Source organism: Cyprinus carpio, chromosome B8, assembly GCF_018340385.1.
Source record: "Cyprinus carpio isolate SPL01 chromosome B8, ASM1834038v1, whole genome shotgun sequence".
Classification (NCBI taxonomy): Eukaryota; Metazoa; Chordata; class Actinopteri; order Cypriniformes; family Cyprinidae; genus Cyprinus; species Cyprinus carpio.
In genome coordinates, this window is record NC_056604.1 from 17,241,722 (window position 1) to 17,259,457 (window position 17,736).

The window sequence follows — 17,736 nt, forward strand, 5'->3', positions numbered from 1 at the left end:
TATTTTCATTAGTGATCAATCATCACTTATCGACCCTCAGTGGTTCTTGACTTTAAAGGGATAGTTCACCCAGAAATTAACATTCTGTCATTAATTACTCCAAACCCGTAAGACCTTTGTTCATATTCAGATCACAAATTAAGATATTTTTGATGAAATCTGAGAGCTTTCTGACCCTGCATAGACAACAACGCAACTACCATGTTCAAAGCCTAGCAAGTTAGTAAAAGACATCGTTAAAATAATGTGACATTAGTCGTTCAACCATAATGAAAGTGACATGACATACAGCCAAGTATGGTGACCCATACTCAGAATTCGTGCTCTGCATTTAACCCATCCAAAGTGCACACCCACAGCAGTGAACACACACACACTGTGAACACACACCCGGAGCAGTGGGCAGCCATTTATGCTGCGGCGCCCGGGGATCAGTTGGGGGTTCGGTGCCTTGCTCAAGGGCACCTAAGTCGTGGTATTGCCGGCCCGAGACTCAAACCCACAACCCTAGGGTTAGGAGTCAATCTTTGGAAGCTACGAAAATATCTTAAAGGGTTAGTTCACCCAAAAATGAAAATTAGCCTGTGTTTTACTTGCCCACAAGCCATCCTAGGTGTATATGACTTTCTTCTAGTCTAGAAATAACACTTTGAAAATTTCAGTCTACTGTCTTCCAAGACCATGGGTCCCCTTAAAATTCTGCAAAGGCCCCCTAGTGATTCCCAGTCCACTGGTTGAGAACTATTAACCTAAGTATGTGATGTTCTAATGCTGTCTTAGTTAACTCAAACTTAAGTTTCTGTGTTTCTGTCTGTTTCCATTAAAGCAACCACCGTGGCAAGCACCACAGTCACTCAAGCTACCACAGACATGGGAACAAATGCTAAACACTCAACAAACGCCACAACACAGGTAGGTGATTTTGAAAGACATGTTGAAGGAATTGATTAAGTCAATCAAATAGTTCTGAAATCAGAGTCTTGTCTTTGTCTAATTAGGAGTCAAGTGAGGAAAGAAACAGGCTGCTGAAAGAGCGTCTGGCTAGTTTATTTCATGCCAATGAGCGGCGGTCCTCGCGCTCTGTGATGTATGGTTCTGACCTGATCAAGACCTGCTCTGTTTATGAGGGACGCCCTCCACCAGCCTTCCCCGCACCCCAGCACTCCCGCTGGTCCTGGATCGGCAGAGATAGCTGCATTAGGGCTCAGCGGACATGTGTGTCCACGGTGGCCCCACTCCGCTCAGCGATTCTCTCCAACAAGGAGCAGGAGGCAGCAGCAGGCACCTTGTTGAAGAGGTCTGGATTTGACGATGTACTCCTTCCCATGAAATCAGTTTTGTGAGCTTTTTGTGATCTAATGCTGCTTCCTGTTATATTAAAGGTTCTCCTGCATACTCCCTGCTGCTGTGGCCCCTCCCCCTCAGCTGTATGCATCCAATCCTCCACCATCTTACAGTCTAGCACAAAAATCATTCAGGCGACAGCTACAGGAAGTGTCTGCTCAACACAACACAGAGATTCGTAACTTAGCCTGTCCTCCTGTCGTCAGATTCCCTGATGTACACATGTTGGAGATGGATTCAGGTGAGCGCCACAAAAGCACCTCAGCTCTGTTACATTCAGATTTAAATTTCACAAATATTACTGATATTCAGTTAAGTATGTATGTTTCCCGATATGGTATCCTCTATCTATCATAGAGCTATGATTATGTCCTTTACAGTACCAATCAGAAATTTGGGGTTGGTAAGATTTTTACATATTTTTAATGTATTTTATATTTTATATACTTCGTACTTAAATGTTATGTTTTAGATTTTTTTTAAATACCTCTATTCAGCATGGGCACAATAAATTGATTGAAATCACACTAAAGTCCTTTTTTTTTTTTTTTTTTTTTTTTTTAACTTTCTGTGCATCAAAAAAATCCAGCCAAATATGTAATGCAAAAAAATTATGGTTTCCACAAAATATTAAGCTGTTTATTTTTTAATATGTCTTATTATTAATGTTTTCAACATTGATAATAATAAGAATTTTTTTTAAACACCAAATCAACATATTAGAGTGATTTCTGAAGGATCATGTGGCACTGATGCTGAAAATTCAGCTTTGTCATCACATAAATTATCCTTTAAAATATATTCAAATAAAAAAGTTATTTTAAACTGTAATTTAAAAAATAATAATAATAATAATAATTACTGACCCCAAACTTTTGAAAGGAAGTGTATGTGTTATAATTGTCGGCTTTATAATTTATAAAATATCAGTAAAAAGTATAAAGCAACTTTTACAACTTGTTCTGGTCAAGAATTGCCCATGTACATTCCACTTCCTGCCTGAGTTGAATAATATCACAACAGTAGAATGCCGTTGTAAAAATAATAATAAAAACAATTAACATGGCAATCAGACTCTCCAGCCGGCTGTAAAAAAGTACTAAATAAAATTGGTTTAATGGTATAAATTTTGATGATCCTGTATCTGTTTGCAGGAAAACTGGAGGCGCTGTCTATCCTGCTGCAGAAGCTGAGCGCTGAGAACAGGCGTGTGCTGATCTTCACCCAGATGACCAGCATGCTGGATATACTGGAGGCCTTCTTAGACCATCATCACCTCACCTATGTACGGCTGGATGAGAGTCTGTCCCTAGAGGAGAGACAGGTAAAACACATGGAGTAACGTATTCTCTGTTGCCCTGGCCAAGTCCATGTCCCACTGAGGCTGGGTTGGTTTCTGGGCTGTAATTAAAAGGGCAGATCAGTTCTACACCGTGCTTCAAATGATGCTTACATATCAGTCAAGTGCTATCAACACCAGCACATAAACATCTCGTCTTGATCATCTTGTACAGAAAATGCAATAATTAACCCATCTTGTTCCTCATGTCCCGACTACTTTCAGGAGCAGGTCAAGAGGTTTAACCGCAACAGACAGATCTTCTGCACCATCCTGACCAATCGCTGCTGCTCAGCAATGGGCCATGTGTTTGATGCAGATACCATCGTGTTTTACGACACAGACCTAAATCCCAGCATGGACTTGCGCACGCAGGAGTGGTGTGATAAGATCGGCCGCTCCAAAGACATCCACATCTACAGGTAAGACTGATGGATTAATTAAATGCTTTTGCTTGTCAGGTTTGTATTTGTCAGCTTTTTTACTAACACTGTGCTCTGTCAGGTTGGAGAGCGGGAACTCAATTGAGGAGAAGCTTTTAAAGAATGGCACTAAAGACCTTATACGAGAGGTAGCTGCGCAGGGCATGGATTACACTGTAGCCTTTTTAACACAGGTAAGTGCACATGCGATCACTGTTACTTTTGACATTGAGGGACTGTTTCAAAACCTAGCCAGATATCAGTAGAGAGCGAGGCAGCTCTCTAGAATTTGCAACAGAGCCCAGTGCTCACATTCTAAATATAAGCTGGATTTTCACAGCGCACCATTCAAGATCTGTTTGAGGTGGAGGCTGGTTCTGGAGAAAAGGTGGAGGAGTTTGTGGTTCTCCACCAGGACCCATCCCCGTCCGAATCTATCCCCCCTCATGTGGCCAGACCCTACATCCAGGCCCTGAACACCATCCGAAAGGAAACCCAATATGAAGATGAGGTCGAGGAGACAGAGGTAGACAAGAAAAGTGAGAAAGTGGGAGGACAAGAAGAGATGGATATGGAGGAAGGGGTGAGAGAGGGGGCATCACAGTTAGAGGAGTTGGCGGCAGTCATGGAGCAGGTGAGGTTATTGAAATTTATAGAAAATGTTACTTGAAAATTTAGTTGTAACATTATAAATGTCTTTAGTGTCACTTTTGTACAATTTCTCCTTTCTCAATAATAATAAGAAAAAAGTAGTTCTGACCACAATTTGTGGTGTTTTGTCTAGCTGACGCCTATTGAGAGATACGCACTGCACTATCTGGAGTACCTGCACATCAGTGAAGATGAACAGGTTATAAAGGTATGAAACATTTTTACTTATTACAATACATGTTATGACTGCCATGTACATAATACAGAATGTTTACTTGTCAATGTTTGTGTGAATTGCAGGAGCGCATAGAAGCTGCTAAGAAAGGCTGGGAGCAGCAGCAGCAACAGAAACTAAAGGTAGAGAAAACGGAGCAAATGATCCTTGAAGATGAGGAGGATCTGTTCACCTATACCAGAGAGGATGCATACAACATGGTACATATATATTCTAATGTTCTTTTCAGTAGGAAGTGATGTCATGTTGTGTAGATTTGATACCCTGTTCCCTTCCACTTTACAGGAGTATGTGTTCGAGAATGAGGTTGGACAAACAGAAATAATGCCAGTAAGTTTAAGACTTGCACATTCCTGAAGAGAATTAAAGGAAGAATTTTGGGTTGTGATTCTCCTAAAAACATGTATATATCACATTTTACTCCCAAAATCTTTTTTATTTCATTTTAAGTCTCTTTTTTTTTTTTTTTTTTTTTTTTTTGCATAATAAATGAATAAATGAGATAAATTAAGATGAAAATGTTCTTATCAAAAATAATGTTCCAATGCCAACAATCTAAAGGGTAGCTAAATAAAGCTAAATACATTTTTGTTTAATGTGTTTATTTTGGGGTAAAATTCTTGATGAGTCACCCCTATATTTATTTTAAAATGTATGAAAATTGGTTCATAACTCTTATTATTGCTCTTTTCTGTAGCTGTGGACTCCCCCAACTCCTCCACAGGATGATAACGATATCTACATTGACTCTGTAATCTGCCTCATGTATGACACTGCGCCTATGCCTGAATCCAAACTGCCCCCAGTCTACGTCCGCAAAGAGCGCAAGAGACACATGGACCCGTCAGGTAAGATGGCTCAAGAAATGCTTTCAGTCTGAACTTACTGTGCTTAAAAGCATGCTAAATTCTCTCTTTTTCTCTCTCTGCCCCCTCTTATCAGCTCTGGGACGTAAGAAAAAGAAGGGCCATGGAGAATCAGTGATTCCTCCACGCTCTCTCTTCGATAAGGCCAGTCTTCTCAAAGTAAGGCGGGAAGGCAAAGACCAGAAGAAGAACTTCTCTCTGAAGCAACAGGCTCCCTTTGCCAAACCGCTGCCCTCACTGCTCAAACCAGCCATGGAGGCTGGGCAGGACAACCCTGAGTGGCTCATCAGTGAGGATTGGGCCCTGCTACAGGTACTTGATCCATCATGTTATTGCATTATCACTGCCTATGTTTAACCGCACAGTTGTGTGTTAAGCTAAGGTTGTAATTCTGCCTTTTTCTCTGTGTTCACAGGCTGTGAAGCAGTTACTGGAACTTCCTTTGAACCTGACCATCGTGTCTCCAGCACACACTCCCAACTGGGACCTGGTGAGCGACGTGGTCAACTCCTGTAGCAGAGTTTACCGCTCGCCAAAACAATGCCGTAACCGCTATGAGAATGTCATCATTCCCAGAGAGGAGGGCAAAGTGAGTGATTGTACCAGTATCATGTGGTTGTGAATTCTTTTTTTTTTTCTTTTTCTTTTCAACATTTTCCTTGTGACGTAATTATGCAAACTGTCCTACAGCTAATATATGAAGCTAACCCTAAGAAGAACAAGACCAAGAGCATTTATAAGGTATTTAAAAATAATAATGATAATTCAGTACATATTATTAGCTGTTTCCTTGGTAACACTTCCTTTTTTGTGCAGTCCAAGAATAGTCGTCCTCTGCGCACGTGTCAGATCTACACACAGGATGACAACGCCACCCAGATCCAGCTGTACAACAACCGCTTTGAGCTGATGAAAATCATTGCTAGCAAGAGGAACCCACCAATAAGACCACTGTATGTGCAGGCAGTGCCCAACACATAAACATTGCATTTACATTCTGCCAGAATGTTTGTTGAAAATTTTTGGTGTTTTTGTTTCTAGACTGGGCATGAATCCATTCCAGAAGAATCCTAAGCATGCCTCTGTGCTGGCTGAGAGGTATGGACTCTTGACGTATTACTTTGCTTAAACAAAAAGCCCTGAAGTGATCTCCAATATTAGACAGTTTGGAAATTCATCATTTAAAAAAAAAATTATATCGGCTGCTACAATCTTTAATATATTGTACGTTTAGTCACATTTGATATTCATTTGTGGTTAAACAGCATCTCATTCATTCATTCATTCATTCTTTCTTTCTTTTGTGATTTATAGCGGGATAAGCTACGACAAGCCTCTGCCTCCTATTCAGGTCGCCTCTCAGAGAGCTGAGAGAATCGCTAAAGAAAAGAAGGTGTACATTTTTTTTTATTTTTATTTTTGCATTTTTATTTACTATATAATAATATTTATTTATTATATAACTCTACTCTGTTTTCCTCAATCTTCTGCTGCCATAGGCACTAGCTGAACAGCAGAGGGCTCAGCAGTTAGCCCAGCAACAACAGCCGCAGACTACTGGAGCCGCCCAGCCTCAGGGAGCTGCTGCCCAGCCTCAAGCCCAGCCACAGGCCACTGCAGCGACCGCACAGGCGGCGGGAGTGCCCCAGCCCAACCAATCCGGAGCAGCAGCAGTCCCCAACACCGCTGTACTGGTTAGACTCCTTTAGCACTGCATGTTTAATATCACACTAGACCTTACGTACACCTGTATTTAGCTCTACCTTACCCAAGATGAAGGTCTAACTCATTACTATATTACACTTATATTATTCATGTTTACACAACTGTTCCAAAGTTTGGGTTCAGGAAGATTTTTGTGAATATTTTTGAAAGAGGTCTCTTACGCTTAGTAAGACTGTTTATTTGATCTAAAATACAGTAAAAACACTAATAATGTGAAATAATATACAGTGGGGAAAATATTTATTTGATCCCTTGTTGATGTTGTAAGTTTGTCCACTTACAAAGAAATGAAGGGTCTGTAATTTTTATGGTATGTTTATTCTAATGAATAGAGACAGAAATATCAACCAAAAAATCCAGAAAAAACACATTATATAAAGGTTAGAAATTGTTTTGCATTTCAGTGAGTGAAATAAGTATTTGATTCCCTACCAACCAGCAATAATTCTGGCTCCCACAGATTGGTTTTGTGGGATATACTGGCTGTTATAATTTCACATTTAAAGTATTTTCTTTTTATTATTTAAATAATTTCAAATATCAGTATTCAACGTTTTATGTTAAATATATAAAAACATTATTTCTGCATTTTTAATTGCAGGTTAAATGCATTCATGTCCTGCATTAAACAGTGTATAAACATTTCTAAATGCCTCTTCAGATGCAGCTTCTGTGTTTTCTCTGCATTGCAAAGATTCATTTTGTTGATAATGATTTCATTTGCTTGGTAACAGCCCAAATGTCTTATTATTCTAATCCACTGATTAAATTTAAGAATTTGACTCAAAAGATAATAAACACTTTTAGAAAAAATGGCTTTATAAAGTTAAAAATTACCATAAAAGGTAAAAAATAAATTGAAACTTATTGGAAAAGATTCATTTCTATCTGACCACTACACAGAATCTGAAGAATTTCAAAAACTTTTGGAGTCAGCTGTCCATGAAAGTCCCTAAGATACCAGCACATAACACATGCAAAATATTGTCTAATTATATTTAGCAATAAAATCCCAGAAAATATTGAGGTATTATTTTTTGTCAATATCGCACACCCCTAATCACAGCAGAAGTATCGCACATTCTCCAAACACTCGGTGGAGTTTTGTTACTGAATGATTGAGCGTTTTAAACAAATCGGTTGAATGAATGACTCAAAGACTCACTCATTAAGTGACTTACCGCCACCTACTGGTGGTTTAGTTGAGAAGTATGTTGAAAATTATGCACCCCCAACATTTCTTATTTGTATATTCATAAATTTATTAAAAAAATTAATCTCATAACATTATTTATTTGTAGTTGTAATTTTTGTGTAATTAGTGTAAATTATTTAATCTGACTGGTAGCAGCCCTATAGTGTATATTGAATTTACTAATAAATTGTAATAATTTGATATGAAAGATGATGCATACATCTAAAAGGATTAAAAAATATATAGGCCTTTTGTAAAGGTAAATAAAAAAAATGCAGATTTAAGTATGTAAAAGCTGATAGAACACTGATGAATATGTTGCTTCAGAATAAATAGTTTACTCCACCAAAAATCTCCGAGATGCAGTTATTTTGTGGGGATATTTTGGATGGAATTTTTTCTGCTGATATGAAAAGTTCACTGTATATCGTAGTAATTTATTACAGTGATGATATTTTGTTTTCTTTTTAAGTTAAACACATTAAATATTACATATGTATTTAATAAAATGTGCATTTGCATTACACGTTTAGGTCTTAAATTTCATATAAGGTGCTATTAAAAAGGTCTTAACGTTTAAATTGAACTTGTTCATGTCTGTAGAAACCGTGTAATGTGTATGAAACTAGAATTTAATACACATTCAAGTATTAATTTCAGTAGAAAAAATCTTACTGATCCCACATTTTTCAACAGTGGTGTATTATACAGTAAGGTATAAGGCTATATTATGTTGATCTTATTTGGGTTTTGTTAATTCTCAACTGGAGCTATCAAGACCGCTGCAGTGGGCACAAGCATCCAGCCAGGTATTATTTCATGACACACGTTTACCTGTACTTGTTGATCCGGTTGTGAGTGCTGTTTATATAAATGCTGATCTATGTATATTTCTGTTTACACTTCAGCAACCGCTACAGTAAGTGGAAATGTGATTGTAAACACTGTGGCTGGAGTTCCTCCTGGTCAGTTCCAGGCGAACAAACGTCTGGGATCTCCTGTCATACCTGGAGCCCTGCCTGTGAGTTCTGATCCCACACAGATATAAAGATTAGCAGCTGATTTGATTTGTCACAGCAGTGCCTGCCGTGTGACATGAAGTCCACATTGAAAGTTTAGAATGCAAAATATATTCAGTTTGATTTGGTATTTTGTTGTGAAATTGCTTTTCAGCTGATTTGTACCATTCTGTCCTGTTTATGTGTGTTAAATATTTGTTTCCTCAAACAGACGGCAGGAACTGCCACGGCTCAGGTGGTTCACACTCAGCAGAGAGCTGTGCCTGCAACTGCAGCCTCAACGGAGGTTGTTGCCATTGCGGCGGGTCAGAGCGTTAGAGCCGTTACCCCAGTGACCGCATCAGCTGTGGTGTCCACTAATCTGACTCCTGGTCAGTCCCAAACACGCACGCTGGTGGCTCCAGGTAGACCAAATGCCATCCATAGAGAAGCCATGTGTGTTTTGGGTTCTCTGGTGGCAAAATCGATTCAGAGAGTCACACTTCTGCTTTGTTTTTGTGTAATCATGTCTAGCTGGATGATCTAGTATCGTTGTATTCTTAATCCATTATTTTTGCTTCTCTAGCTCCCGGTATGCAGTTGTCTCAGGGTAAACCACTCACGCCAGCTCAGTTCCAACAATTACAACTCAGACAACAGTTACAGCAGCAGCAGCAACAACCACAGGCTGCATCTCCACAGATCAAAGCAGTAGGAAAGCCACAGCAGGTACACACACTCTTAGTATGGAGGATGCCATATTAGTATTGCTTTTGCTTACCTATACTGAGGTATTAATACGAAGGATGTTTAAATGCAGTTACAGTATTGCTCAACGTGTTTTTCAACCCATGCTCTGTTATTTTTTTACATTTCCAGAGTTGGCCTTTATTTTTTGCAGTTATAATTAATCATAACTACAGTTAACATTTGCAGTTGACTGATATGTTGGGCAAAATTTGGCAGTTTAGCATTACCTAGTCTACCTAGTTAATTTCTGCATTTGTGAAAAAATAATATAAAAATGATTTAAATTGTCAAATGTATAAATTGTGTATAAAAAAGTATAAATGTTATTTTATAGGTTTATTTTTTCATTAAATTATTTATGATTTTTTTAATATTTCCAATCTAATCTATGCAAATAAATAAATCAAACTGCAGCATGCATCAGCATGTAATGCCTTGTATATCAGCTTTATATCTGCCATCAGCCACCCTACTCTCAGCATATTGTGTTGTCCATCATAAAGTTATATATTGGTCTGCCACTAGTTAACAGTAAATGTATTTTGACACAGAATGATTCTTCTTTGATTGGCTGAAAACTGTGAAAAGCAACAATAATGTTAATATTTACATTAGATTAAAATAAATGCTTTACAATATATGGTTTTCTGAGCACACACATCCGAAGCACGCACACAGAAAGCGGCTGTCACACGGCATGTGAGTACTAAATTAAGTTGTCTTTCATGTCTTACCGACCTTAAACTGGGAAACACCATTTGTTAAAACACGTAAGTTACAAAAACTGTCATTTATGTCTGTGAACGTAAACCGCTGGGAAAGAACTCGAATTATATCTGTGTTTTAAGTGATAGCAGCATAATAGGCCTATAAAGTATCCATACTGCTGTCTACGCTGTTAATATGAGACAAACAATAAAATAAAAATGGAAAACCACTCACTGCTTTGAAGTGAATAACTTCTATAGCTTTAATAAGAAGACATTTCTTATTTGAATGCTGCTCTTAAGTGCTTTAGCATAAAGATAAACATGGCAGATTGTGTGCGGCGCTCTCAGGGTGGGGTCTCCGCTAATACAGCAGTGTCTATCTACAGTGGTGGGTGGGGCTTGTAGAGTGTGATGTCACATTTTACAGATTTTGTGAATGGCTTGTTCTGAGACACCGCTTATGATTTATGGGGATTTCAAAAAAATTTTTTTTTATATAATTATAGGGTGGTTGTGTATACACACTGCCAACACACATTTATGTTCAAACTGCATGTAAAAGTGAATTTTGCATAATAGGTGCACTTACTTATTTCCGCAGCTAAAAAAAACTTTTATTTTATTTTGAAAAGTGGCTAAGCCATTAGTCTGTTGTTCTTTAGAGAGATAAAGGCTATTTCATCTATGAGGACTTTACATAAATCATTAAACAAGAGAATGAAAGAAACCTCTGTCTGAGGTGTTGTTGTTGTTGTCAGAATAGCTTGATCATAGGGTTAATGAGCAGTGACCTACGAGCCAATCACACCTACAGAAAACATCCAGTTAAACCACCTGAATCTTAATAAACTCACCACTTCAATGCAGGAAGTCAGAGTAGCTCTCAGGGAGTTTGAAAAATACAGTGATTAGTATTCATTTGTAAATATCTGCTTATCTCTCTGTTCTCTCCAGGAGTTGTTGAAGAAGCAGAAGCTGCAGATGGCCCAGCAGCAGGTTGCGGCGGCGGTAGCTGCAGCTCAAGGTCAGCAGGCTTCATCTACTCAGCAACCGCAGCAGGTTCACGCCACACCGGCGGCTACGTCCAACCCTCAGATAACGGCAGTCGCTGCGCCCAGAGCAGGAGCTGTGCTTGCTGGAACTACCGTCACCAACTTACAGGTGGCCAGACTGGTAAGCACATACATACACACCCAGACTAACCCTTTCACATACACTTAAATGCACATTAATTCTTTATATGCCATTTTATTCAGACACGTGTCCCAGCCCCTGGACCCATTCAAGCTCAGCCGGGTCAAACCGCTCAGGTGACTCTGACCAAACCACCTCCTGTCGTCTCCGTCCCTGCTGTGGTTTCATCCGCCGGCGTCACAACTCTTCCTGTCACTGTGGCCGGCATTAGCGTCGCCATTGGGCAAGCGCAGAAAGCAGGTACAGACTGAAACGAGGAGACTGACTGAAAAAAGGGTTTACACTGACTAGTCAGTTCGACTAGACTCTAGCAGTGCCGTTACACATTACATCTCCTCTGGAATTAAACAAATCAAAATAGAAATTAACAAAACATAATAAAAGCGCACGTAAAAGCTAATTCAAAATATTAATAAATAATATAATAGTATATACTGATGACTAGACAAGTCATGGCTTCGTAAGTGCTTATTTTGTACCAGTTATTCTATATATTTGGAATTTGGTGACTGTCAAAGGGTTCACAAGTAGGGCTGCACAAAATTTATCAAAATAAAATCAATGAAGCAATATGGCTTTCTGGGAACATCAAATTGCACAGGCTGTGATTTGATTCATATATAAGCACTTAACTGGTTCCAAACTTGCTATTTATGCGTGTTTAATTAGTCAAAAACAGTGGGCATGTGGCCTATGAATCTCTAAGGGATTAGGCATTTCACTAACTTATTGTGAAGCACCCTAAACCTTATCAAGTATTAGACAGAGGCTTACAAAGACTGTAGTGAATGGTGAAAGACTGTTAATTGCAGCATTTCTAACCATGAATCAGCAGTGGAGATGTTTGCTTTCTTTACTCGCCTACATCGTCTCAGTGTCAGTAACAACCTTTTAGGGGCTCTTGTGGACTGAAGAGTGTGTGTTTTTGTGCAGGTGGTCAAGTGGTGACCCACCCGTTCCAGGTTCAGCAGATATTGCACAGACAAAAGCAGCAGGCAGCTGCACAAGCCGCTGTGGTCCAGAAGGCAGCACAGCCACAGCAAACACAGGCTGCGGTGCAGCAAAAGGTACCAATCAGCCAATATGATTTATTTTTTAATGAAGCATTATTTGTGTAAATGTGTCTTTAACCCTTCTCTCCTTTCCCTCTTTATCGATCTGTTCAGCTGGGCACGCAGCAGGCCGCTCAGACCACAGCCCAACAGCAGCAGAAAGTATACACTGCCACCACTCCTCTTCAGCCCGCCATTAAGACCCAGTTCTTCACCACCTCCATCGGACAGCCACAGAAACCTGCAGCACAGCAGATACAGGTAAGAAGTAAGGCTCTCACAGCCAGCACCTCTCTAGCACGCGCTCAAGTACAAAGCCTGACATGTGGTTTGAACAGAACGCAAGTATTTTGATGTGCAGTGCCATGTACGTGTGTGAGATATATATCGTCTGCGATAATATCGTAATTGTTGTTTTAACGATGTGTGATTTGACATTGAGTTTTTTGCATTTAAAACACTTCTACAGAGTGCACACATATTACGTGAAGTCTAGACTAGTGCGCGTGCACATTAATAGTGTGTTCTGTTACTGCATGATTCAGTCTGTTAAAATACATTTAGAATGATCACAAAATTCAAGATATGGGGACAGAAAAAATATACATTTATGTAATTTCATAGTTAATCAATATCACACAGAGTGCCGTTTTTATTTCCCAAAAACTACCATGATTCCAAATGTAATATTAATTGCTAAAAATTAAATAAGAGATGTATGTTTTAGACAGCATATTGCCTGTTTTTGCGCTATTTCGACAGCATAAATAATTCCAAACATAGCCACAACCACAACGCTGTTTTGCATCTTTGAGCAGCATGACAGGTTTCGTTCCTGAGTGAATCAACCGTTTAAATGATTCGGTTCAATCGCAAAGACTCACTTATTAACAATGACTTGCTGCCACCTGCTGGCGGTTTTAATTTCTCATTTAAAGTTTATTTTTATAATATAAATAATTTAAAATAACAGTATTCAACGTTTTATGTTTAATATATCAAAACAGTATTTATGCATTTGTAACTGCAGGTTAACGCATTCCATGTCCCTCAGAGCTGCATTAAACCGTGTGTAAATGCATCTTAATGCCTTTTCAGATGCAGCTTCTGTGTTTCCTCTGCATTGCAAAGATACATTTTATTGATACTGATTTAATTTGCTTGGTAACAGCACAAATGTCTTATTATTCTAATCCACTGATTCAATTACTCAAACAATAATAATTATTTTAGAAAAAATGTCTTTATAAAGGTAAAAATGCCCATAAAAGGTATAAATCTATTTTAACTTATTGGGAAAGATTCATTTCTATCAGTGTGAACTGACCACCACACAGAATATGAAGAATATCAAAAAATCGGTACAAATCATACAACCACGGTTGTCCTTAGGATGCAGCACATAACACACACAAAATATTGTCTAATTACTATCATCGATAAAATATTGAGATATTATATTTTTTTCAATATCTCACACCCCTAGTGCCATGTAGTGTTTATGTGTGTGGTATTAGTGCCCAGCTCAGCTTTGTAGTGATTTTCCCTTCTGCTTGTAGGTCACTAAGATCCCTCAAATAGTTCAGCAGCAGATAGTGTCCTCACCTCAACAGGTAAGTGTTTTAGTGTTGCACTTTGTGTTTGATTGCTTAAATTTATTTGGTGCCTTTTTAGTGAACATGAAGTCATTACCTTGTTTCCCTTCTTTGTGTTTGTTCCTTGCCTTTTTCACTGATTATTATTATTATTTTATTATTATTATTGTAAATAATTAACATACACTACAGTTCAAATGTTTGGGTTACACTTTCAAATAAAATGTTGTCAGTTAAGATTTTTTTTTAAAAGACTTTTATTCAAGATGCATAAACTGAACAAAAGAGTCAAAAACAATTATGTTTACGGAAGATTTGCACAAATAATATGCTGTTGAATGAAGGATCAAAATAAACATAATAATCAAACATCACAGCAAAAAAAAACAAAAAAAAACAATCAAAATAAATCCAAAAACAACAAACAAAAATCTCCGAAATCAGCATATTAGAATGAAGGATCATGTGACACTGAAGAATGAAATAATGGCTGCTGAAAATTCACCTTCGTATTACAGTGTAACAATATAAAAACTCCTTAATTATGGGAAGAAGGAGGCGGGAACCGGCGACCATTTCAAATAAAGCTTTAATAACCAAATAAACAGAAAACAGCGCGACAGCCCCTCACGGACGACTGCCGCGCACACACAAAAACCAAACACAAAATAAAGCCCAGGCCTGGTCCTCTCTCGTCCTTCACTGTCGTCGCTCCTCTTTTGTATCCTCCCAATCTCCTCCGTGGGACTCGAGACCGGTGAGTGGAGCAGGTGTCGCTCATTTCCCAATCACTCCACCGGCCTCGCTCCGTTCCCACGGCTCTCGGCCCCGCCCCACTCGTCACATACAGGAATAAATTACATTTTAAAATATATTCAAATAGAAAACACTTTATTTTAAGGTGTCCTTGTTACATGTTATATGTACTTACTATTATAATAACAATAAATTATGCATAATTACATGCAAGTAACCCTAAGCCAAACCCTAATCCTAACCATATACTAAGTGCATTTAGTTAATTAATATTACTCAGTACTTAGATGTATAATTACACTCTAACAGGGACACCTTAAATTAAAATGTAATCGAAAACAGTTCTTTTACATTGTACTATTTCACAATATTATATAAGACTACATTTAACTGATAATATGTATATATTATAATAAAAGTGTAAATATAGTACTAGCATTAAATGTGTGTTTTTGTACACACACACATTTTAATACTAGTACTATATATACACTTTTATCCCAGTTATATCAGATTCTTCTAATATTTTTTTCTTTTTTTATTAATAATATTATTTTCATTCAATCCTAGTTCTTTGATTATTTCAAGATATTGCAACTCCTGTTTCTGACAGCTGAATTGATTGTGTGTGTGTGTGTGTGTGTGTAGATCCAGGCTCAGCCTCAGACAGTGACCCTGACGCAGGCAGCACCCGCAGCAGGTTCGGCACAGGCGCAGGTCATCCCCACAGGCACACAGGTGGTGCAACAGAAGCACCTCCAGCATCATACTGCAACAGCAGCATCACCCCAAACCCAAACCCAGACCCCACACACACAAACCCAACACCAGAACCACACCGCCGCCACCGCCTCAACCGAATCTGCCTCAGAGTCTCCAGCGCAGCAGGCCGCTACCACCCCACAGCCCCAGCAGGGCAAAGGAAACACCCGCACTGGGGCTGCCATGCGCTCCAAAACCCCCGCCAAACCCAGCGGTGGCAGCTAGAGAGTGATCAGAGAGGAAGGTACCTGGGCACAACACAGGACTGTTTTTTTCCCTTCATTTGATTTGGAAAGACTAACCCTTTGTAATACAGAAACTCACCGTTGACAGTCCGGATTGAGCTTTTTACAATTTGAAGCAGCACTCATATGCTAACCACATCTCATGTTAATCAAACATCACTCTGCCAACGGCCCTCACTGTATGGCCAATCCGTTTCTTTTGTTTTTTTACAGCTTATTTACTGAAGCTCCTTCCTCAGGAGTCGAGCATGACTTTAAAACAGTATGACGGCTCGTTTTCATATCGAACTCTTTACTGAGCCACTAAATGCTTGTACTTTTTCTACCATGCTACGTGCTCTGTTTATAGTGTTTAACGTCATCACATCCTTAAAGTCATGGATCAAGTGCTTTGGATCTCACAACAGCCATCAGCTTCATCACTTCATTTGGCGTGCCAGGAACTCTTTTGGCAGGTCGTCTCAACATTATTCATAATGTCCAATAAGTCAAATTATATGTGTCCCCCCAATGTTTTTTTTAATAGGTGTGGTGGTGTTGTCCTTTTGCTGTTTGTGTCAGTAAATATCCCTTTATTTAAGCATTTAATTACGATAATAAAGATTAGCAAGGCTCGGCGAACCAAAAACACCAGAAATGGCAAACTACCTTTAGTTCGATTATATGTGACCCATTCAAAAGTTCCCTCTCTGTAGAAGAATTGAATATATTAGCTTGTATCATGAAACCCCCCTAAAACGAATTCTTGTCACCATATACACAAGTCCAGCTGCATGGATGGATACCATCTGAAAACTGTCAAGTGACGTGTAATTGTGTGTGAAATGTTTGTTTAGTGGTACAACAATTCAGAACGTGATTTAACAGTAAATTAGTAGAAAACCATCCCGTGCTGTAGCCAATCCATGGTAGCGGCAGCTGTGGGAAGTATCGCCCTCCCAACTTCGATTTGGAAGAAATGTCATCGCTGAAATGTCAGCATAGTTATGAACAATGTCACCATTAGTCAGTTGAGTCAGACCTCAGCTTGACTGTTAGTGTTTACGTTGGCCTGCTATCAGTGACGAACAGACTTAAATCAAGACTTTCCCTCTGTGTATCTAAATCATATAATGTTGGGGCTTTTGGTCATAAATACGTCTTTTTTTGTATTGATGTTGGGTCAGGAACACATGTAAATAACTCGGGAGGGAGACAACGGCATTTGTATTTGTAAAGTAGTTGTGTATTCATTTAATTTTTTTTTCAGCCTACTTGTATAAAGTGTTATGTTTTTACACACGTCTGGCTTATGCTGTCTTTATTTGTCCGGATGCATGTTTGTATTTTATTCGGTAAGCTGTCTTAGATGGGTATCGGATTACATTAAGTCAGCAGTTCTGCCTGGAGTCCATAGATATGCATTCCTGTACGTCTGTGTGTGGACTTGCTGAGTGCAGTATATGTGTCAGCACACCAGGGAAACAAGCAATACAACAAAATAAATAACACAATATCAACAAAAAAAAAAAAAAAACAACACATTTTACTCCAGCAGCAGCGGTTTTCATCTGTAGCAGTATGTTATACTGATTGCAGCCACAATCATGGTCATTTTTCCTGTTTAAAAAGCTTACAAAAAGATCTAGTAGTGACCTAATGAAGGAATGTTTGGTACTGCAAGGTGAGGTTTGTACAAGCTTTAATTTGATTAGTGTTCATATCTTGGGTAATCCATAGGGGGGCGCTCTTTAATTTTCAGTTTTTGTGATCATTGCTTATGGTCAGGGATAAGACCTTAATTTTACTCCTCTCGCATGTCAGGGATAAGACCTTAATTTTACTCCTCTCGCACGGTTTGTGCTATGGACGATGCCTCAAATCAAATTGCATGCTGAGAAAAGGGTATGTTATTCCT

At 38.8% G+C, this 17,736-nt stretch overlaps 1 protein-coding gene across 1 annotated transcript in view; it reads left to right on the top strand.

Annotated features, from left to right (window-relative positions):
• LOC109094496 (E1A-binding protein p400-like) overlaps positions 1-17,120 on the top strand; it is a 42,334-nt gene extending 25,214 nt beyond the window's left edge. Inside the window, 28 exon segments of the mRNA XM_042728967.1 lie at positions 827-912; positions 999-1,297; positions 1,383-1,585; positions 2,499-2,668; positions 2,909-3,105; positions 3,188-3,299; positions 3,446-3,739; positions 3,890-3,964; positions 4,057-4,191; positions 4,277-4,321; positions 4,689-4,839; positions 4,934-5,169; positions 5,273-5,446; positions 5,548-5,598; positions 5,674-5,810; positions 5,899-5,955; positions 6,172-6,250; positions 6,357-6,551; positions 8,541-8,586; positions 8,686-8,798; positions 9,008-9,200; positions 9,362-9,504; positions 11,190-11,408; positions 11,492-11,669; positions 12,363-12,496; positions 12,596-12,742; positions 14,041-14,094; positions 15,481-17,120. Of these exon segments, the coding sequence (XP_042584901.1) occupies positions 827-912; positions 999-1,297; positions 1,383-1,585; positions 2,499-2,668; positions 2,909-3,105; positions 3,188-3,299; positions 3,446-3,739; positions 3,890-3,964; positions 4,057-4,191; positions 4,277-4,321; positions 4,689-4,839; positions 4,934-5,169; positions 5,273-5,446; positions 5,548-5,598; positions 5,674-5,810; positions 5,899-5,955; positions 6,172-6,250; positions 6,357-6,551; positions 8,541-8,586; positions 8,686-8,798; positions 9,008-9,200; positions 9,362-9,504; positions 11,190-11,408; positions 11,492-11,669; positions 12,363-12,496; positions 12,596-12,742; positions 14,041-14,094; positions 15,481-15,819 (4,262 nt within the window). The 3' untranslated portion in view covers positions 15,820-17,120.
• The last annotated feature ends 616 nt before the right edge of the window (positions 17,121-17,736 follow it).